The sequence below is a fragment of the Thalassophryne amazonica genome, chromosome 16 (assembly GCF_902500255.1).
Source record: "Thalassophryne amazonica chromosome 16, fThaAma1.1, whole genome shotgun sequence".
Lineage (NCBI taxonomy): Eukaryota > Metazoa > Chordata > Actinopteri > Batrachoidiformes > Batrachoididae > Thalassophryne > Thalassophryne amazonica.
Genome location: NC_047118.1, coordinates 47,659,837 through 47,683,288, shown reverse-complemented (window position 1 = coordinate 47,683,288; position 23,452 = coordinate 47,659,837). Strand labels below are relative to the sequence as shown.

Below are 23,452 nucleotides of genomic sequence, written 5' to 3'. Positions count from 1 at the left end.
TAGCTACATTCCAAGATAACAATGCTCCAACCACTAGGCAGGAGGTGCTGCTGAGTGTTTAAATCAATTTGAAAATGATATGAATCATATGTCCTTCGCAATCACCAGATCTAAACCAAAGTATGGGAGATTTTGAACTGACAACCCTCATCATCAAAACACCAAGAGGGAATATCTTTGGGAAGACTGGTGTTCTCCCTTCCAGTGGAGTTCTAGAGACTTCTAGAACAGTGGGCAACACAGTTTTTCTTGCATGGAGTTTTTCAATGGATTTTGGGTAATTGGGGGTACTGAATCTGAAGTTAGTTTCTGTCAATCACATCATGTTTTTGAGATATGAAAACATATTTCTTGAATCAAGCATTGACGCAAATGTTTCAGGCTCGCACCTCTTCGGTGACATAAACGATAATTTTGTTCACATTTCGCAAACCTGGTTTAAAAACTATGCTTTTGAAGCTGCTTTTGTGCATGATTAGTGCCATCAAACTCATGAGTGAATGAGCAACTTTTGCATAATTGATCAATATGGAACATGTAGATTGCAACAACATGCGAAATCTAAGCCCAGATTCGAATTCAGCACCCCAAAATTACCCTAAAACAGTTTTGAAAGTCCATGCAAGATTTTTTCTTTTTTTTGACCAGTGCAGTCAGTGCCATGGTGCAATGAAGGTGTTGTAGTGGCATATAGTATTTTTTTGTTGTTGTTGTTATTACTGTTATTTTATTTAAAAAAATGTGGCTCACAGTAAAAAAAATTACTTACTGGCCCTGACCTGGGCTACATTTGGTCCCACTCCAGGTAGATTTATATACAGTTATATGCAAACGTTTGGGTACCCCTGATAATTTTCATGATTTTCCATTATAATCATTGGTTGTCTGGATCACAGATTTCAGTTAAATATATCATATAGCAGAAGAACACACTGATATTTGAGAAGTGAAATTAAGTTTCTAGTATTTACAGAAAGTGTGCAATAATTTAAACAAAATTAGACAGGTGCATAAATTTGGGCACCCTTGTCATTTTATTGATTTAAATACATTTAGCACTAATTATTGGAACACAAAATTGGTTTGGTAAGCTCATTGACCCTTCACCTCCTTACACAGGTGAATCCAATCATGAGAAAGCATATTTAAGGTGGCCATTTGCAAATGTTTCCCCTCTTTGCATCTCTTCTAATGAGTGGCAACATGGGAGCCTCTAAACAACTCTCAAATGACCTGAAAACAAAGATTGTTCAACATCATGGTTTAGGGGAAGGATACAAAAAGCTATCTTAGAGATTTCAGCTGTCAGTTTCCAGTGAGGAAATGGAAAACCACAGGCACAGTACTAGTTAAGGCCCGAAGTGGCAGGCCAAGAAAAATCTCAGATAAGGTGAAGCAACGGATGGTGAGAACAGTCAGTCAACCCACAGACCTACTCCAACAACATGATCTTGCTGCAGATAGTGTCTCTGTGCAGTGTTCAACTATACAGCGCACTTTGTACAAAGAGATGTTGTATGATGCTGTAATGCAGAGGAAGCCTTTTCTGTGTACACACCACAAACAGAGTTGCTTGAGGTATGCTAAAGTATATTTGGACAAGCCAGCTTCATTTTGGAATAAGGTGCTGTGGACTGATGAAACTAAAATTGAGTTATTTGGGCATAACAAATGGTGGTATGCATGGCAGAAAAAGAACACAGCATTCCAAGAAAAACACTTGCTACTACAGTAAAATATGGAGGTGGTTCCATCATGCTGTGGGGCTGTGTGGCCAGTGCAGGTACTGAGAATCTTGTTAAAGTTGAGGGTCACATGGATTCCAGTCAATATCAGCAGATTCTTGAGAACAATGTTCATGAATCAGTGACAAAGTTGAAGTTGCGCCGGGGCTTGATCTTTCAACAAAACAACGACCCTAAACACTGCTCAAAATCTACTAAGGCATTCATGCAGAGGAACAAGTATAACATTCTGGAATGGCCATCTCAGTCCCCAGACCTGAATATTATGATAGTGTGATTTTAAGTAGGCTGTCCATGCTTACAAACCAACAAACATGAGATGTTTTGTAAAGAATAATGGTCCAAAATACCTTCAACCAGAATCCAGACTCTCACTGGAAGCTATAGGAAGCATTCAGAGGCTGTTATTTCTGCAAAAGGAAAATCTACTAAATATTGATGTATTTTTTTTCTGTTGGGGTGCCCAAATTTAGGCACCTGCCTAATGTTGTTTAAAGAATTATTGCACACTTTTTGTAAATCCTATAAACTTCATTTCACTTCTCAAATATCACTGTGTTTGTCTGCTACATGATATATTTAACTGAAACTGCTGATCCAAACAACCAATGATTTATAAAGGAAAATCATGGAAATCATCAGGGGTGCCCAAACTTTTACATACCACTGTAAACTTTATGATAGAGTGAAATCAACTCTATCAAAGTTCTAAAGCAAGCTCATTAATTCTAATAAGGGTAATTTATACTATGATAGTGTTTCACTTTCTGATAGAGTTCATAAATATTTTGAATGCAATCAAATATAGGCCTACCAGAATGAAATTCTCAGTAAAATTTACTGTTTTTAAAAAAAAAAAAAAAAAAAATCTTTTAATACATCAAAATTATAATATTCAACCAAAAAGTATTCAAAGAGTGCATTCCTTCACCAAGACCACATTTGTTCTGCAAAATATGTTCCAGATGAAACTGAAAATAAAATGTCTCATTTTCTATGGCAATATGCATCTCCTCAACAAATTTCATCACCACCCTCAACATCCTCCCACGATGTTTAGAGTTAAAATGTCACTATGTGCCAAACATTCTTACTGATCTCAGTTCCAGAAAATATCCTGGATCACCTTCTTGAGTTATCCTGCTGAAAGACAGACAAACACACTTTGCAATGTAATTGCAATGTGATTAAATAGGAAACTTTGTCAGTTTTTCACACAATGATAAATGTCACAAAATGTTATATATATAGCTGTTTTCAAAATCCTCTTCAAGCCCTTTGCTATGATGGATTATCAATCCCAACAAGATTTCACGCATTACCAAATTGATTTTAACAGCATCAGTAGTGATCTGAGCTCAGTGGGAATGTGTCTACTAATTGTACATATTTCACTAAAACATTAAAAAATACATGAGCCAGTATAGACTGAAATAGTTATGAAAGACAGGTGACTATTTTTCCTAATGCAAACCCTTCTCAAGAATCATCTGTGGCCACAGTGAACTTACAGTAGTGTTCAGAATAATAGTAGTGCTATATGACTAAAAAGATTAATCCAGGTTTTGAGTATATTTCTTATTGTTACATGGGAAACAAGGTATCAGTAGATTCTCACAAATCCAACAAGACCAAGCATTCATGATATGCACACTCTTAAGGCTATGAAACTGGGCTATTAGTAAAAAAAAAAAAGTAGAAAAGGGGGTGTTCACAATAATAGTAATGTGGCATTCAGTCAGTGAGTTCATCAATTTTGTGGAACAAACAGGTGTGAATCAGGTGTCCCCTATGTAAGGATGAAGCCAGCACCTGTTGAATCCCCCGCAAAGTCCCTCTGTTAAATAAAAGACGTGCAGAAGAGGTTACAATTTGCAGAAAGAACACATCAACTGGCCTAAAGAGAAATGGAGGAATATTTTGTGGACTGATGAGAGTAAAATTGTTCTTTTTGGGTCCAAGGGCCGCAGACAGTTTGTGAGACGACCCCCAAACTCTGAATTCAAGCCACAATTCACAGTGAAGACAGTGACGCATGGTGGTGCAAGCATCGTGATATGGGCATGTTTCTCCTACTATGGCGTTGGGCCTATAAATCGCATACCAGGTATCATGGATCGGTTTGGATATGTCGAAATACTTGAAGAGGTCATGTAGCCTCATGCTGAAGAGGACATGCCCTTGAAATGGGTGTTTCAACAAGACAATGACCCCAAGCACACTAGTAAATGAGCAAAATCTTGGTTCCAAACCAACAAAATTAATGCCTCGCAGATGTGAAGAAATTATGAAAAACTGTGGTTATACAACTAAATACTAGTTTAGTGATTCACAGGATTGCTTAAAAAGCAGTTTGAACATAATAATTTTGAGTTTGTAGCGTCAACAGCAGATGCTACTATTATTGTGAACACCCCCTTTTCTACTTTTTTTTTACTAATAGCCCAATTTCATAGCCTTAAGAGTGTGCATATCATGAATGCTTGGTCTTGTTGGATTTGTGAGAATCTACTGAATCTACTGGTACCTTGCTTCCCATGTAACAATAAGAAATATACTCAAAACCTGGATTAATCGTTTTAGTCACATAGCAGTACTATTATTCTGAACATTACTGTACCAAATTGGAATGTCAGACAAAATGTCAAATTGTATTTTCTGATGTAAACAGGGACTTTGGCATAATTGGTTATTTCTTTGTCAAAATAAATAAATAAATATTAGATAGAGTTAATTAACAGCCATATCTGTATGTTTGTTTTCTGACCTGTTAAAGAACAAAAGATTCCAGAAATTATTCTGTAAAAATCCCACCTCAGGTCTTGCTGTGAGAAATAACACAACAGAAGAACAAAACGAAAGGTTATGTATGGGTTATGTATGCTGCACGTGCATGTGTGCCCATCTTTGAGTCGCAACATTCCAGCAGAGGAGAAAGCAGCTCGGCAACCTGCTTTCCTGTGCTTCAAGTGTCAACAAATAACACGAAAACAAACAAAGTGAACGGCTCGATGAGTGGTTTGTCCACAAAAAAAGCGTGTGCATTTGTGTGTTAATCATCTTCAGCATCATGAAATGTGGAAAGGTGGGGGGGGCATAAGAGAAAACTGCCAAGCAGCAAAATCACTTTTCGTGAATATGCATGAGCGGCGTTCTGGTTTCTTTCTGGGAAAGCTTGATGACTCTGCATCTTTTCTTTCCTCTCCTCCACCTAAAATAATCTTCAAACTTCGACATACAGAAAATGAATAAATAAATAAATAAATATATTTCAATAAATAATAGCAAAAAAAAAACAAACAAAAAAACAGTTTAATTAATTTAATCATTAAAAAAAGACATTCACTTTGTGTTACTCTCTAGGTTGCTGGTGGCAACCTTTCCCCAAAGTCCCTAAAAAAAAAAAAAAAAAAACTGAGGAAAAAAAAAGAAAGTAAAACAACAAATATAATTTCATTCTAAATGTGGCTTCACTTTCAATTATCTTTCCCCCCCTACAGTCAATTTGTGTGCAGTTTGGCAGACGCATCTGTTTTTCATCATTTCCAAACTTCCTGTTTTGCTCTAGTTAATAGTTTCTTTACCTCCACGTTCCTTCCGCTGTCCTCCCTTCGTTTCTCCTTTCAGAGAGGTCTGAGGCTTGTTTTGCGGCTCATCCAAAAGGAGACGTTGGAAGGATTTTGGTTTTCTGCAGGGCATCACTGCTCGGGTCAACGTTGACAGGCCCGGTGCTTACTGTCCGATTTTTAGTTCCGTTTCAGCAAACGTAATCGCTGGAGTTTCGCTTGTGAAAGATTCTGTCTGTAATGTAAAATCATAAATTATGTCTTGAAAATGGGGCTAACTAGCAATCCGCTGCTTCTCCTCCTGTAAAGGCAATATGGTATCATAGCTTTATTCATGATATTCAGAAACAATCGTGGGACTTTATGCTCCTCGCTACAGGAAAGCGGGGGGGGGGGGGGGGGGTGTGTGTGTGCAGGGGAGTCCACCTCATGTTCATATTCCGCAAGCCATCCCAGCTGTTTTGGAGCTCCGAATCCATTCCCCGTCATTTCTTTTTGATTTCTCCAATATGACTGTGAAAGTTCAGCATGACAGCAAAACTAATTCAATTAAGAGTAACTGAACAATCGCCTTATTTCTCAACAGATGTCTTTGTTTTGGTGTTTTGATTGAGAATCGCCCTTTATTAGCAAGTGCAGCGAAAAAGAGAGAAGCTGGAGCAACACATTTGGAAAGGTGATGATCCATGAGGCAGCTGCTTGACCCCAGACTGTGAAATTAACAACAACAACAACAACAAAAAGATGTGCACGAGTCACTCTGTTATTGGTATCCAGGAATCTTGTGCATTTTTGACGGGTTGATGAGCATTTTGTCTGCTTGGTTGCTGGGAAGGCTGTGTGCTTTCTCAATTTGTCATTGCAGCAGAAGAGCATTTTGGGAGTTCCCCCTTGAATTTGTCCCTCTACAGATCAGCTCTTCCAGCTTCCAAATTCCTCCCCAAAACTTCTGTATCACAACCTTGTCTTTAAAGAACCATCGCCCCCTCCTCCATCACACTGCTAGGGAATGTTGATAGGAAGCAAGGCAGGAAGGGAGGTAGGAATGAAGCGATGGGAGAGGATAGAAGAAAGGAAGAGAGGACAGCCAGGACGGATGTTCCTCGCCTCTCTTCCTCAAATTCATTTCAGGGGTGAGATTGCGTCCCATTTGAAGAGGAGAGGAGTCTGGTTTTGTCCTTTCCTGACTCTCGCCTTTGTAAGATGGTGGTGCTGCTGTTGCTTCCACTCCCAGTCCCGCTGCTTCCATCTGCATGCTCAGATCCATTTTCAGAACAGCGGGAATTCTGGCATGAAGGTGGGCCAGTGTGGTGGGAAAGTTGACTGTTCTTCTCATCTGAGGAATTGGTACAACAAGTAAATGGAGGCAAACAGAGTGAAACAAATGCTAGTTCATCTCATGACTAGATGTCTCATGGCCAGATAACTCATCATTTTGTGAGTTGGGCTGGTGAAGTTGGGAGCTCAGTGAATTATAGGGCAGAAGGTCACCATAAAGATTGTCAACAGAGAAACTGTGAGTCAATTCTAATGAATCTATCTAACGACATTATTATTATTATGTCCAAAAAAATTAAACCCCTTAAGATAGGACCTCTTGAGACAGGAGACAGGGGAGGAGGAGTAACAGGAAGACAGAGGACAGGAAGGAGAGGAACAGTAGCAGCCAGTAAACCAGTAGTGACCAGTATGTCTGGTATTTATATTTATATTGCAAATTGTGTTTTTTTTTTTCATTACTTTCACTTTTGATGCCTAATCTAATCTAATATAATCTTGTCTAATCTAATCTAATCTTCCATTGCTTTATGGCATTAAATCAAAGTAAAATAAATCCAGTCTATAAATTATGAAATAATTTAGAAAAATTTCATATTTTTCAATGCAAAAATAAATCTTACTGGCACAGTGTTGTCAATACAGGGAGCTTGTACTATGACATATCTGAAATAGACATGTTAACTGTGTACAGCACAAATCCACATTTTTGATCAGGCCAAATTTTTGTAACAAGGTTTAGGGCTGCAGATGATCTGCATTATACACCAGCAGGAACAACAAGTCACACATGCACATTTACAAAAAATAATGTGATGATGCACAAGAATAAAAATTAATGTTGCCTATGCAATTAAAAAAAAGAAAAGTAAATAGCTTGCTAAGCTATGCAATATGTGTTGGGAATTGTTGGCCAGTAAAAGTTCAGATGGTGATGGTCCATCTATTATTGGAAATTCAGCAGCAAACTCTTTTACTCAAATAGTGTATATGTTGCATGCTTATTTGTGAATGTAACACACAGAATCACTTATGCGTGCTACTCACCAGCCAGTGCCTGCACAGAAGGCTGATCATGAGAACTTATAAGATGAGCCTGAATAGTTTCCACAACTCTCTTGAACCTGCGACTTGGACCTGAGATTAGAGGGAGAAAAAGATCAACTTCTTACTCACTGTACATGGATCTACACAATATGGACCAGTTTGAAAAAGGAGACTGAGACTTCATCACCAAAATGGTCAAATGAGACAGTTTAGTCTTCAAGTATAAATTCAAACTCTACACAAAAACATCAAAAATCATGGAGGGGTCTGAAAATTTTCATCTTAGGTGCACGTCCACTGCGAGAGACATAACCTAAAAAAAAAAATCTGGAAATCACAATGTATGATTTTTTAATAATTTATTTGTATGTTACTGCTGCAAATAAGTATTTGACCCCCTTCCAACCAGCAAGAATTCTGGCTCACACAGACCTGTTAATTTTTCTTTAAGAAGCCCTCTTATTCTGCACTCTTTACCTGTATTAATTGCACCTGTTTGAACTTGTTACCTGTATAAAAGACACATGTTCACACAATCAATCACACTCCAACCTGTCCACCATAGCCAAGACCAAAGAGCTGTCTAAGGACACCAGGGACAAAACTATAGACCTGCACAAGGGTGGGATGCACTACAGGACAACAGGCAAGCAGCTTGGTAGAAGACAACAACTGTTATGATCATTTATTAGAAAGTGGAAGAAACACAAGATGACTGTCAATCTCCATCGGTCTGGGATTCCATGCAAGATCTCACTTTGTGGGGTAAGGATGATTCTGAGAAAGCTCAGAACTACACAGGAGGACCTGGTCAATGACCTGAAGAAAGCTGGGACCACAGTCACAAAGATTACATTAGTAACACATTTAGAAGACATCACAGAAACAGCACTTATTAAAGTAGTTAATGATCTTCTGCGAGCAATGGACTTGGATACTACTACAGTATTGGTGTTGTTGGATCTCAGTGCTGCGTTTGACACAGTTGATCATCATATTCTACTTGATAGGCTAGAAAACTGTTTCGGGATTACTGGAACTGCTCTTGCGTGGCTGACGTCTTATTTTTCTGGTCGTTCCCACTGTTTTTTGTGCAACGACTACCTCTGACTTTAAGGGCATGACGTTTGGGGTTCCGCAGGGATCCGTTCTGGGTCCCCTTTTTTCCCTGTATATGGCACCCCTTGGGAACATTTTGCGGCGTTTTGGGGTTGCTTTTCATTGCTATGCTGATGATACTCAGTTGTATATGCCGATAGCTGCTGGAAATCCTGTCCACATAAAATCTTTACAGGACTGTCTCACAGCAGTGAGAAGTTGGATGTCTAGCAACTTTCTACTTTTGAACTCTGATAAGTCTGAAATGATGGTTCTTGGTCCAGCAAGACATCAGCATCAATTTGATCAGCTGGCGCTTAGCCTAGGTTCATGTGTGATACATCATACTGACAAAGTGAGGAACCTTGGGGCAATTTTTGACCCTACGTTGTCCTTTGACCTCCACATTAGGGACATTACGAGGACTGCTTTCTTTCATTTAAGAAATATAGCAAAGATTCGTCCCATCCTGTCTATGGCTGATGATGAGACTCTGATTCATGCGTTTGTCTCTTCTAGATTGGACTATTGTAATGCTTTGTTTTCGGGTTTACCACAGTCCAGCATCAGGGGTCTTCAGCTGGTTCAAAATGCTGCTGCCAGACTTCTGACGCGAAGCAGAAGGTTTGATCATATTACGCCGGTTCTGGAATCCCTTCACTGGCTTCCGGTCTCCTTGAGATCGGATTTTAAGGTATTACTACTGGCCTATAAAATTGTTCACGGACTGGCGCCCCCCTATCTGGCCGGCCTGGTTGAGTCCTATGTGCCAGCAAGGGCTCTGCGTTCACAGGGTGCAGGACTATTGTGTGTCCCGAGGGTGAAGAAAAGGTCAGCGGGTTACAGAGCTTTTTATCACCGTGCTCCAGCTCTGTGGAATGATCTGCCTGCACAAATACGACAGTCGGCCTCTGTGGAGACTTTTAAAGCCAGGTTGAAGACATCTCTTCTCCCTGTTTTATCATTAGTATTTTATTGTGTGTCTTTTTTTTATACGTTTTATTTATTTTACTTTTAATTTTTTATGGTTAAATTTTTTATTGTATTTTAATCTTATTTCATTTTATTCTGCTTTTAAATGCTTGTGAAGCGCCTTGAGGCGATTACTCGTGATCTGGCGCTATATAAATTAAAAATTATTATTATATTATTATTATAACACATGATGCTGTCATGGTTTAAAATCCTGCAGGGCAGCAAGGTCCCCCTGCTCAAGCCAGCACATGTCCAGGCCCGTTTGAAATTCACCAGTTACCATCTGGATGATCCAGAGGAGGCATGGGAGAAGGTCATGTGGTCAGATGAGACCAGAACAGAGCTTTTTGGAATCAACTCCACTTACCATGTTTATAGGATGAGAACAACCCCAAGAAAACCATGGGGGTGGAAACATCATACTCTGGGGGTGGAAACATCATACTCTGGGGGTGCTCTTCTGCAAAGGGGACAGGATGACTGCACCGTATTGAAGGGAGGATGGATGGGGTCATGTATTGTGAGATTTTGGCAAACAACCTTCCCTCAGTAAGAGCACTGAAGATGGGTCATGGCTGGGTCTTCCAGCATGACAATGACCCCAAACACACAGCCAGGGCAACTAAGGAGGGGCTCCGTAAGAAGCATTTCAAGGTCCTGGAGTGGCTTGGCCAGTCTCCAGACCTGAACTCAATAGAAAATCTTTGGAGGGAGCTGAAACAGCAAACCTGAAAGATCTAGAGATCTGTATGGAGGAGTGGACCAAAATCCCAACTGCAGTGTGTGCAAACCTGGTGAAAAACTGCAGGAAACGTTTGACCTCTGTAATTGCAAACAAAGGCTACTGTACCAAATATTAACACTGATTTTCACAGATGTTCAAATACTTATTTGCAGGAGTAACATACAAATAAATTATTAAAAAATCATACAATGTGATTTCCAGATTTTTTTATTTTTTTATTTTTTTAACAGATTATGTCTCTCACAGTGGACATGCACCTAAGATGAAAATTTCAGACCCCTCCATGATTTCTAAGTGGGAGAACTTGCAAAATCGCAGGGTGTTCAAATACTTATTTTCGTCACTGTAAATGCACTTAGCGAGACATTGTCCAGTGAATGAAAACAGAGCCAGTCCCTGTTCTATAACTGCTTCATGTTTAGAATATTTTCACGAGTGGTCATCCTACATGGATTGATCAGTTCCTGACAGTGATGTGATGCTGATAAGTTTCATCGTCATCGTTTTATTTTCATTTATTTATTCATTTGTTGCATGTGGTACAATGTGACAATTTACAGTTTTTCTCAATTGCTAAGACACATTTCTCAAAAGCTGCTCTCCTTTTGTCTAAACTATGAACACAAAACCCAATTTTCTCTTCTTGCAAAACCAAACTTTCACTTCAAAACAGTTCAATCTGTGCTCAAAACTGAACTCAATTGAAAACACCACAAAGACAAGATATTTATTGTTCAAACTGCTCAACTTTATTGTTTTGTGCAAATATTTGCTCATTTTGAAATGGATGTCTCCAACACGTTTCAATAAAGCTGGGGCAGTGGTATGTTTACCACTGTGTTACATCACCTTTCCTTCTAACAACACTCAATAAGCGTTTTCGAACTGAGGACACTAATTGTTGAAGCTTTGTAGGTGGAATTCTTTCCCATTCTTGCTTGATGTACGACTTCCGTTGTTCAACAGTCCGGGGTCTAAACTTACATAAAAATAAAGTACATAAATGTACATGGAATACTAGGCGTACAGTTATACTAGCCCTCCACTGCAATACTACAGTACATTGGCACATGTTGTAAAGAAACATGTATTTCCTTACAGTATACTGTGGAACAGTATATAGTATAGTCATACAGTAATTCCTGTCAACATTTACATACTATACTGTCAGAAAATGTAATTACGTACCTGTTCTTTTCTCTAAATCTTCAGATTATGGTGGACACACTGAATCTACTGATGTTTGGTTGGACCCTTTGTCCAGCTTCCCTCATACCATGGACAAGAACAAGGTCAATCACATTAGCTCTGATTTCATCAGATATTACTGTCTTTGTCTTCTAACCCTAACCCACTTCGACCACATTGACCACTTCGACCACCTCTCACACAAACTCCTCCTCTCAGATTTCTATCCATTGTAGTGTCTCACACACTAGTGCTCTCTGAACTGGCTTATATATGTTCCTTCACATCATTGGACACAAGTGTGATCAATTTTGAGTTGTGTTCAACCGGTGACACCAGTGCTTTAACTGTGTTTGACTTTTGCTACCTGTGCTCACCATTATGCAACACAGGTGCATCACAATGGCAATGTGTTGGCAATTTATGTCTAAACACATGAAAAGTGCTTATGGTTTTGCCAAAAGAGTGACTGATTAAATCAGTGGGTTCAGGCAACTGAGCATTTGGTTCAGACAACAGTGTTTAGTATTTTAGAAATTGAGAAAAACTGTAAGAGTAATAATGAATGAGACAATTTTTCTTATTTCATCTTGCCCTGGATGATGAAGATTGCTGCAGCAAATCCAGCAGAGATTGAATCAAAATGACTCAAGTCATATCTTAAGATGTTTCATTTGTGTTTAGAAGCATCACAATTCATGATTTAGTAATTTTACCAATATTTGCTTGCCAATGTGTTTTATTTGTGCAACGTTTTGATGATCATCTTGAAAAATGGCCACCATTTTAAAATGTCATATGGCTAATGGCATTTTTGAAGAAAAGGACTTTTCAGAAGTATCTACCACAAATTTGGTGCTTGTATCATCAACTGAACAATTCTTACAATTGTCTGCTCCACTACAAGTACTAATCAGGACCTACTCTGCTTAACAGGACTATACTACAGAGCATCAAGTTACTACAATCGCCCATGATGCAAAAAAGGGATGAAACGGCTTTATCCGGCTTTCTTCTAACAGGCTGGCTTGTAAAATGCAGATCTAGCAACTGCTTATACAGTGCAGATTTTGCAACCTGCCTGTAGTCCATCCCAGCCTTGTGCAGGTCTACAGTTTTGTCCCTGGTGTACGTAGACAGCTCTTTGGTCTTGGCTATGGTGGACAGGTTGGAGTGTGATTGATTGAGTGTGTGAACAGGTGTCTTTTATACAGGTAACAAGTTCAAACAGGTGCAATTAATACAGGTAAAGAGTGCAGAATAAGAGGGCTTTTTAAAGAAAAATTAACAGGTCTGTGTGAGCCAGAATTCTTGCTGGTTGGTAGGTGTTCAAATACTTATTTGCAGCAGTAACATACAACTAAATTATTAAAAAAAATCATACATTGTGATTTCCGGATTTTTTTTATATATTATGTCTCTCACAGTGGACATGCACCTAAGATGAAAATTTCAGACCCCTCCATGATTTCTAAGTGGGAGAACTAGCAAAATCGCAGGGTGTTCAAATACTTATTTTCCTCACTGTAACTGGCCCTATTAATTGGACACATGATTAATTGGTTTTCCAGTAATCTTGATTATCCAGCTTTTCAGTACACCCACTATCTTACCTGTTATTAGTGTGAAGGTGACGCTATAGATACCCATCTCCCTCCTCCTTTCCTTCTCAGCTCTTTCCCTCTCTCGCTCCCTTTCTCCTTCAGAGAAAACAATATCCACCTGCAGAAACAGATCCATTTTAATGTTTAGTGCCAAAGCAATCTTTCATCAAGAATTTATGATCTGAAAACCAGAAAAGATAAATGCAATAGGTTTGTGATCAAGCTGTCTGAAAATTAATCCTCCTCTTCTTCTTTTTTCGGCTGCTGCCATTAGGAGTCGCCACAGCCGATCAATCATTTCCATCTCACCCTGTCCTCTGTATCTTCCTCTGTCACACCAACCACCTGCAGCTCCTCCCTCAACACATCCATAAACCTCCTCTTTAGCCTCCATCTTATCCTCCTGCCTGGTGGCTCCATCCCTAGCATCCTTCTTCCTATATACCCTGGGTCCCTCCTCTGCACATGTCCAAACCATCTCAATCTTGTGTCTCTGACATTGTCTCCAAACTGTCCCACCTGAGCTGTCCCTCTGATATGTTCATTCCTAATCTTGTCCATTCTCGTCACTCCCAAAGAGAATCACAACATCTTCAGCTCTGCCACCTGTCTTTTTGTTAGTGCCACCGTCTCTAAGCCGTACAACATAGCTGGTGTCACTACTGTCTTGTAGACTTTCCTCTTCACTCTTGCTGATATTCTTTGGTCACAAATCACTCCTGCCACCTTTCTCCACCCACTCCACCCTGCGTGCACCCTCTTCTTCACCTCTCTACTACACTCTCCATTACTTTAGACAGTTGACCCCAACTATTTAAACTCATTTACCACTTCTACTCCTTGTAACCACACTATTCCACTGGGCTCCCTCTCATTCATACATGTACTCATTCTTGCTCCCACTGACTTTCATTCCCCTGCACTCCAGAGCATACAGTAGTGTTCAGAATAACAGTAGTGCTATGTGACTAAAAAGATTAATCCAGGTTTTGAGTATATTTGTTATTGTTACATGGGAAACAAGGTACCAGTAGATTCAGTAGATTCTCACAAATCCAACAAGACCAAGCATTCATGATATACACACTCTTAAGGCTATGAAATCGGGCTATTAGTAAAAAAAAAAAGTAGAAAAGGGGGTGTTCACAATAATAGTAGCATCTGCTGTTGATGCTACAAACTCAAAACTATTATGTTCAAACTGCTTTTTTAGCAATCCTGTGAATCACTAAACTAGTATTTAGTTGTATAACCACAGTTTTTCATGATTTCTTTACATCTGCGAGGCATTAATTTTGTTGGTTTGGAACCAAGATTTTGCTCGTTTACTAGTGTGCTTGGGGTCATTGTCTTGTTAAAACACCTATTTCAAGGGCATGTCCTCTTCAGCATAAGGCAACATGACCTCTTCAAGTATTTTGACATATCCAAACTGATCCATGATATCTGGTATGCAATATATAGGCCCAACACCATAGTAGGAGAAACATGCCCATATCATGATGCTTGCACCACCATGCTTCACTGTCTTCACTATGAACTGTGGCTTGAATTCAGAGTTTGGGGGTCGTCTCACAAACTGTCTGTGGCCCTTGGACCCAAAAAGAACAATTTTACTCTCATCAGTCCACAAAATATTCCTCCATTTCTCTTTAGGCCAGTTGATGTGTTCTTTGGCAAACTGTAACCTCTTCTGCACGTCTTTTATTTAACAGAGGGACTTTGCGGGAGATTCTTGCACATAAATTAGCTTCATACAGGTGTCTTCTAACTGTCACAGCACTTACAGGTAACTCCAGACTGTCTTTGATCATCCTGGAGCTGATCAATGGGTGAGCCTTTGCCATTCTGGTTATTCTTCTATCCATTTTGATGGTTGTTTTCCATTTTCTTCCACGCGTCTCTGTTCTTTTGTGGTCCATTTTAAAGCATTGGAGATCATTGTAGATGAACAGCCTATAATTTTTTGCACCTGCGTAAGTTTTCCCCTCTCCAATCAACTTTTTAATCAAACTACACTGTTCTTCTGAACAATGTCTTGAACGTCCCATTTTCCTCAGGCTTTCAAAGAGAAAAGCATGTTCAACAGGTGCTAGCTTCATCCTTAAATAGGGGACACCTGAGTCACACCTGTTTGTTCCACAAAACTGACAAACTCACTGACTGAATGCCACACTACTATTATTGTGAACACCCCCTTTTCTACTTTTTTTTACTAATAGCCCAATTTCATAGCCTTAAGAGTGTGCATATCATGAATGCTTGGTCTTGTTGGACTTGTGAGACTCTACTGAATCTACTGGTACCTTGTTTCCCATGTAACAATAAGAAATATACTCAAAACCTGGATTAATCTTTTTAGTCACATAGCACTACTATTATTCTGAACACTACTGTATCTCCACATTTCCAGGCTAGACTCAACCTGCTCTCTACTCTCACTACAGATCACCATGTCATCTGCAAACATCATAGTCCATGGAGACTCCTGTCTGATCTCATCTGTCAATCTGTCCATCACCATTGCAAACAAAAAAGGACTCAGAGTTGATTCTTGGTGTAATCCCACCTCCACCTTGAATCAGTCTGTCATTCCTACTGCGCATCTCACAGCTGTCACACTATCTTTGTACATGTTGTGCACTACCCTCACATACTTCTCTGCTACTCCAGACTTCCTGATACAATAGCACAACTTTTCTCTTGGCACCCTGTCATAAGGTTTCTCTAAATCCACAAACACACAATCTACCTCCTTTTGGCCTTCTCTATACTTCTCCATCAGTACTCTCAGAGCAAACATTGTATCTGCAGTGCTCTTTCTCAGCATGAAACCATATTGCTGCTCACAGATTTTCACTTGTTTTTTAAGCCTAGCTTCTACTACTCTTTCCCATAACTTCATGCTGTGACTGATCAACTTTATGCCACTGTAGTTACTGCAGCTCTGCAGATCACCCTTGTTCTTAAAAATAGAAACCAGCACACACCATCTCTACTCCTCAGTTATTAAACAATCTGGATAGAAACTCCACTGCCATCTCTCTAAGACATTTCCATCCATCCACTGGAATTTCATCTGGACCAACTGTTTTTCCATTCTTCCTCCTCTTCATAGCTGCCCTCACTTCATCCTTACTAATCTCTTGCACTTCCTGATTTAGTCTCTCCACATTATCTGGCCTCTTCTCTCTCTCATTTTCTTCATTCATCAACTCCTCAAAATATTTCCTTCACCTTCTCAACACACTCTCCTCACTTGTCAGCACATTACCCTCTGCATCCTTTATCACCCTAACCTGCTGCACATCCTTTCCAGCTCTGTCCCTGTGCCTGGCCAGTCGGTACAAGTCCTTTTCTTCTTCCTTATTGTTCAACTTCTTATACAGCTCGATATATGCCTTTTCCTTAGTTTTTATCACTTTTCTTTTCACCTTACGTTGCATCTCCTTGTACCACTGTCTACTTTCTTCCTCTGATTACCCCTATTCTTTTTTGACAACCTCTTTCTCCTTATGCTTTCCTGAATGTCTTCATTCCACCACAAAATCTCTTTGTCTTCCTTCCACTGTCCAGATGTTACACCCAGTACCTTCCTACCTGTCTCCCTCACCACATCTGCAGTACTTTTCATTTCCCCTGAGGAAGCCCTTTGCAGAAGAAAGTGTAGCCCCCATGCTCCACCCATAGCTGGCCGCCTCCTGTATTTCTTGTCTCACTCAAGGCAGTGATGTCAAAGACAAGTTTCTGGTGTTCATGAGAGATAACAGCTGTTTGCCTTTCCAATCAAACCGGCTTATCAAGGCTTGTATGTTCCATGTGCCAAATTTCATCACTTGTGTTTTTCTTTTTCTATGGCAGAGCTGGTGACCCCTGGACGTGGTAATCCAGACAGGTTAAGGTGAAGCAGACTATGTTTAGAGCATGTTTTTTGGCACCCTTCCTGTTTATGGTGAGCAGAGCAGATCCTAAATAGGGTTGCTCATTCGCAGATGCAGCTATCAAAAAACCCTCCTGCTTCTTCCAAAGGTCTGATGACTGACTCATACATGTTCTGCTTCTGAGTTGCGTCAAAGCTAAGGGCTTCCAGATTCACAATCCTGCCCATATGACTCTTTGCTCCAAAAGACTTGTGGGTGTGTCATGCTGCGTGGAAAGTCTACATCCAGGGTTGATCTACAGACACCTTTGTGTAAGTTTAACGTGGGAATATCATGGCACGCAGACAATCACACAGTCCTTGACAGATCATTTGCCTGGTCAGATGGCTGTTAAATCCCAGGCGATTGGGGTCTGATGACCTGCAGCAGGCTTGATCTGCCTTCACAGCCGTTGGTTGACAAGTCATCACCTCCTCCACCTGATTTGCCATTGAGGAGTTTGTGTTTGTCCAGACCCATCTTGTGACCACGGTTCCTGTTGGGCTTTCATGACTACTCTAGCAGCCACAGGGGACACAAACTCCCTACTGTATTTCATCCCAAAAGACAAGGCAATCTCCTACTTGATCAGCTACCCAGGTGTCACAACGTGAAAGAGGTGTTGGACTTTGGACTTTACTACAGATCAACATTCATTCATTCATTAATTTTATGCCACTTATCTGGGTCCGGGTCATGGTGGTAGCAAACTAAGCAGCTCATCCCACACTTCCCTATCCTTGGCCAAGTCCTGTAACTCTTCCCGAGGGATTCCGAGGCATTCCCAAGTCAGCTGAGAAATATAATCCTTCCAGCATGTCCTGGGTCTTCCCCAGGGCCTCCTCTGATTAGGATGTGCCTGGAAGACCTCTTTAGGGAGATGACTAGGTGGCATCCTCACCAGATGCCAAAACCACCTCAACAGGCTCCTGAAGAAGCAACAACTCTCCTCTGAGTCTGTCCCGAATAGTTGAGCTTCTCATCCTGTCCAGAAGTGTAAACCTAGATACCCAGCGGCGGGAGCTCATTTCCATTGCTTGTGTTCACAACCTTATTCTTTCAGTCATTACCCAAACTTCATGACCACAGGTGAGGATAGGAGCATAAATTGACTGGTAAATTGAGAGCCTCGCCTTTTGATGCAGCTCCTTCACCATGATGGTCCGGTACAGCATCCATAAAACATCAGACACCGCCCCAATCCATCTACCGGCCTCACCCTTCAATTTGAGAAAGCTCAGCCCCTCTCCATGAGTTTAGTTCAAAAGCCCGTGCTGTGCTCAGAGATGAGCGCAACTATTTCTAGCTGATATCACTCAACCTCCCACAAAAGCTCTGGCATCTTCACCACCAGAGAGGTGATGTTCAACGTTCCAAGAGCCAAGTACCAATAACTGATGCCTGAGATCAGCATAAATTATCTAATATCTCATACACATCAAACAAACTGTCAATCCTCTAAAAGCATTAGGCTTGAGTGGAATGTAATATTAAGTTCTGTAATGTTTGAAAAATAATGCTTTGTAAATCTACAACTGCTTGTGTGACTATGTGGCTTGTAGAAGTAAAAAAAAGAATAATACTTGAAACTTGACAGGCTTCTGGAAGACAGATGGGCCACCGGGAGACTTGTACTCTGCCCTAAAACTGTTCTGAGACACCACGCTGTGGCTGAGAGAAGGGATCTGTGACAGAGGAGGAGTCACGTACAGAAACAGGGGAGATAACACGGTGAAAGAGGATTTAAAGAATACGATTTCAAATATATGGGTTTAATGAGCCAACATGAATCTAATCTCAAGTGTACTCACAGACAGAAAGGCATGGACGATATCAGCCTTAATGGAGCTGAGCGGCTTGTCACGAATCACAATAAAGATCTGTTCTTCTTTTTCCACGCTGATAAAGTTACCAAACCATGACCGTTTGGCCAGTCTGCAATGAACGGGCAGATATGAATGATAAAACAAGTAAAACTCAAAATTTAGACTGCTTTTCAATCCTAGTGTGAACTCAGAGTGTGCATATCCATCATATCCATTGATATAATAACAGCCAATCATCATTATCTCAGAGCAGGAGCAGTAGACGTGGGTTTGATTCCCAGTCATGCTACATGTCTCTGTCCTTGGATAAGACATTTCAGCTGCATAGTGTCAGTCCACCCAGTTGTAAAAGGGTACTGGCCTTGTCTGGGAAAGTAACCTGCATTCATAGAGGTACATATAAGAAAGCTAGAGGGCGGAGCCAGCCCTGGCCTTGTCCAGGGAAGGAGCATGTGCCACCATTACCAAGGTGGGCAAAAAGCGAGGGTTACCGCCAGTGATGCCGGTAGTAACGCGTTACTCTAATCTGACCACTTCTTTTAGTAACGAGTAATCTAACGCGTTAATCTTTCCAAGTCAGTAATCAGATTAAAGTTACTTCTCCATGTCACTGTGCGTTACTATTATTTTTCATTGTGGGTCGATAGCAGCATTAAACTTGGTCTGTGGACAGGAGGTCGGGGTTCGACTGAACGTCCCACTTTAAGCGAGCTGTGAGCTTTTCATCCGCGTTTTTTTGCAGCTGCTCGACTCGTCCTCACCTCTTAAAGGGCGGTGATCAGCACACCTGCACTGAGCTTTATGAAGACATTTTTATACTTTTTTCCTCCTTTATTTAGAATTCTGAGCTGTGCTGCTCCGTATCGTCTCGTTAAAAACAGCTGATCCTCGGCGACGCGTCAACAACTAACACTATTTTCCACTCAAATGCACCTAAACTCTCTTTCTGAGGACCACATGATGTGAAAACGCAATAAAACTTTCTTACCTGTAAATCTGGTCCTGTTTTTTTGCATAAATAAATGTTATCCATTCTTTGTGCTCAAACGCCAAAGCAGGGGCGAATCCAGATGGGATGGGGGCGTGGGGGAGGGATGTGCCCCCCCCCCAACAGCCCTAGATTAAAGGTCCAGTTTTGAAGCTGTTTTTTACTACAACTACTAATATTGCTTAAAATAATAATAATTTCGACAAGTAAAATGTTTAGAGAGAATTTAAATGTTAGAAAAATGTTAGAATTTAATAGTTACATTTATAAACAATATAGGTTTGAAATTGCAAGTTTTACTGTTACAGTGCTGTCAACAGTTAAATATGAGGTCAAGAAAGAGGTCTTTATTTTACTTTTTATAAAACAAGTATTTATTTTCATTGAAGTCAAGAAAGGGTGACTATAAAGTGAGTTTTGGCAAAACGGGTATCATTGTCATGTTGACGTGGGTTGTTGTCGGCAGCTGGGGAAAGTAACTAAAAAAGTAACTAGTAATCTTACTTAGTTACTTTTACAATTGAGTAATCAGTAAAGTAACTAAGTTACTTTTTCAAGGAGTAATCAGTAATCAGTAATTGGATTACTTTTTCAAAGTAACTGTGGCAACACTGGTTACTGCACAGTTCAATACTACAAGTGACATCATGCTGTCGTGTTTTCAGACAGATTTTACTTGGATTTGAATGTATTTTTTTCAGTCACTCTTTTTAATGCCACGTCAACTCCAGAGTGTGCTTTGAGCATCATTTTGTGGCAAACTGGAAATTTCATGTCATTAGGATCTTAGGACAACATCATCACAAGGAATTATCCGTGGATTTATTTACATTGCATGATACACCGTGCTGCATTTAGCAATGATCCGAGTCACGAGAGTGTTTCCACGTCAGTGTTCAACATGGATGTTATGATCCCGAAGCCCCGCTATTTATGCCAAGAAGGTAAGAAATTGAACTCTCTTTATTCTGATTTAATTGATAATATTTTAATTAAAAAGCGAACCAAAAACAGGTAGGTACGGCATTTATGGTCCAGTGTACGTAAGCCCATTGCTTTTTAATGCATCAAATACAAAAAAAGGTACTGTAGAAAATTTTGAAATAGATGCACACACAAAATTTAAAAGTAAAAGATATTAAGGGGCTTATTGTATATTATTTACATATAATAATAAAAGAAAATATAGGGCAACCGAACATTTTATTTGTCATCAAATTTGTCGATAAAAGAAACTAGTTTTGAAGCATTATTGGATTCAATGACTGATAAAGACTTAGAATAAAGTTTTAACTCATTTCTCCAATGACAAATGTTAGGTTTTGTGTTGAAAAAAATGACATTTATGTATGTAGCTGGATAAATCTTTCTTCAACATGCACACTGTATTGCACATCCAGGTACTTTGTGTCCTTTTTGCCCTCTTGTAGGCACAGCAGCATTACATTAGCGGTATAGGGAGTCTGCCCTCTAGCATTCATATATGCAGCTCCATGGCTGCACTGGACTGGCATCCCAGGCAGGGGGAGTTATCGACTCTCACCTGCTTCATGCTACGGAAATGGGGATAAGCACTGGCACCAATGGGCCTCAGGGTTCATATACTGTAGGATTTACTTAAGTCACTCATGTTTATTCATGCTAGTTTCACGAGTTAGCATGTAACTGGCTTGGAAAGCACTTTAAAAGCAAATAAATACGGCTGGATAAGTACTGGCTGGTGCACCCACTGGTGCCAGTACTTATCCCCAGATACTCCTGAAATAACTGGTGCTTATCGGCACAGTTATTCCCTCTGCCAGCCAACTGAAGAGGGGGTTTTAATTCTGTTTATAGCTCTTTGTTTCACAGATGCACATCCTGGATGCGCACTGTTTCACACCTTATGAGGTTGAATTGAGAAACTGGATATTTGCAGGCTGTATCAGATTTGTGCTGTTGTTAATACAGACGTGGTCAGAAGTTTACATACACCCATCATGGGCATGAATTTCAGGGTTATTTTTCTGATTTTACTGATATCCTCGAATTGTTCTTTTGTCAGGATGGAATGGCTGTACAGCACACATCAACAATGACTTAAAAAAAAAAAAAAAAAAAGAATTGGGTGCACAAGTTTGAATTTATGTTGGATATTTTTTCATCCACACAGGGTTAATAATGTACATACGGGCTCATATGTATACATACATTCACTTACATCTCTTAGTAAGTGGTGCTGAAGGTTCGACAGTGCCTTTTAACATGACAATGTCAATGCCTATTAAATCCTCATTAGTGATCATGATTGCTGACAACGGATGTGCTTGATGGCACTCACTGGACTGACCAATACTCAGAACAATGGGAAAGTCCATTGAAGTCAGTGAAGATCTAAGGAGGACAATTGTAGATTTACATAAGTTGGGAAGGTCTCTTGGAGCTTTCCAAGGTCTTCAGTTCAAACAATTGTACATAAGTACAAGTTAGTTAGATGTGTCACCACTTTGCCAAGATCTGGAAGAAACCCAATCTGTCACCCTCAGTTGAGAGGAAATCAGTTAGGATATTCAGAACCAAACCAGGATCCACCAAAGTTCAGGCCTGCCATGAACTAGAAACTGCTGGAACACCAGCGTCACTGTCCACATTGAAGCAAGTTTTACATTGTCATGTACCGAGAGGGTGCTGACCAAGAAAGAAGCCCCAACTCCAAAAATCGACGCCTTCAATCTAGACTGACATTTATAGCTGCCCACATGGGCAAGCCAAATGCCTTCTGGAAAAAAAAACTTTATGGTCAGACAAGACAAAGACTAGGCTGTTTGCCCACAATGATGTTTGGAGGAGTAAAGGTGACTATTTCAAACCTAAGAACACTGTACCAACTATCAAGCATGGTGGCATTGGTGCATTGCACAAAGTGGATGGAATAATGAAGGAGGTGTTGTGTGGGCCGCTGAAGAAGAGGTACTGCTGGCCCACCACCACCAGATGGCGCCCTGCTTGGAGTGCGGGCTCCAAGCACGAGAGGGCGTCGGAGCCGCTGGGAGTGACAGCTGTCACTTATCAGCACCAGCTGTCACTCATCACCATCACTACAAAGGCCGAACTGCAACTCCACCTCCTCGCTGAGAAATCAGCTACCGAACAAGGTAACTTTCTTTGCTGTGATATCATTGTTTAAATATACATTGGTCTGTGTGCAGCCGTGTTCCTGCGGGCTCTATCGGAGACTGGATTGGCGGACAGTGAGAGGACGACGTTCTTCGCCTCTCACTCCATCCAGGAAAGAGACCAACAGGAGCTGCACGGGTTCTCCCTCCCGGAGGAACTACTCAGGGAACAATTACTGGGTGTGTCTTCACACACCCACCATTAACTGTTTGTTTTTGCCAGCAGTACCTGGTCTGACAGCTGGAGACGGTGGTCACCTGGGACCAGGACTTGGCGGCTCCGGTGTTCTTCAGATCCGTTGACAGTGGAAGCTGTG

General features: G+C 40.5%; 1 protein-coding gene and 1 long non-coding RNA gene across 3 annotated transcripts in view; one reads left to right on the top strand and one right to left on the bottom strand.

Annotated features, from left to right (window-relative positions):
* Positions 1-1,460: 1,460 nt before the first annotated feature.
* On the top strand, positions 1,461-22,660 carry LOC117527596. Its single transcript, XR_004565568.1, has 3 exons — positions 1,461-1,471; positions 9,571-9,573; positions 22,557-22,660. It is a non-coding gene; the product is annotated as an uncharacterized LOC117527596 (long non-coding RNA).
* LOC117527595 (serine/threonine-protein kinase BRSK2-like) overlaps positions 6,279-23,452 on the bottom strand; it is an 84,290-nt gene continuing 67,116 nt past the window's right edge. For both annotated transcript variants that reach the window (XM_034190014.1, XM_034190015.1), the window contains exons 16-20: positions 18,978-19,101; positions 18,750-18,851; positions 13,256-13,364; positions 7,637-7,726; positions 6,279-6,647 (exon numbers count right to left, since the gene is read on the bottom strand). In XM_034190014.1, coding sequence (XP_034045905.1) covers positions 6,439-6,647; positions 7,637-7,726; positions 13,256-13,364; positions 18,750-18,851; positions 18,978-19,101 — 634 coding nt within the window. In that variant the 3' untranslated portion in view covers positions 6,279-6,438. The remainder of the gene's footprint in view (positions 6,648-7,636; positions 7,727-13,255; positions 13,365-18,749; positions 18,852-18,977; positions 19,102-23,452) is intronic.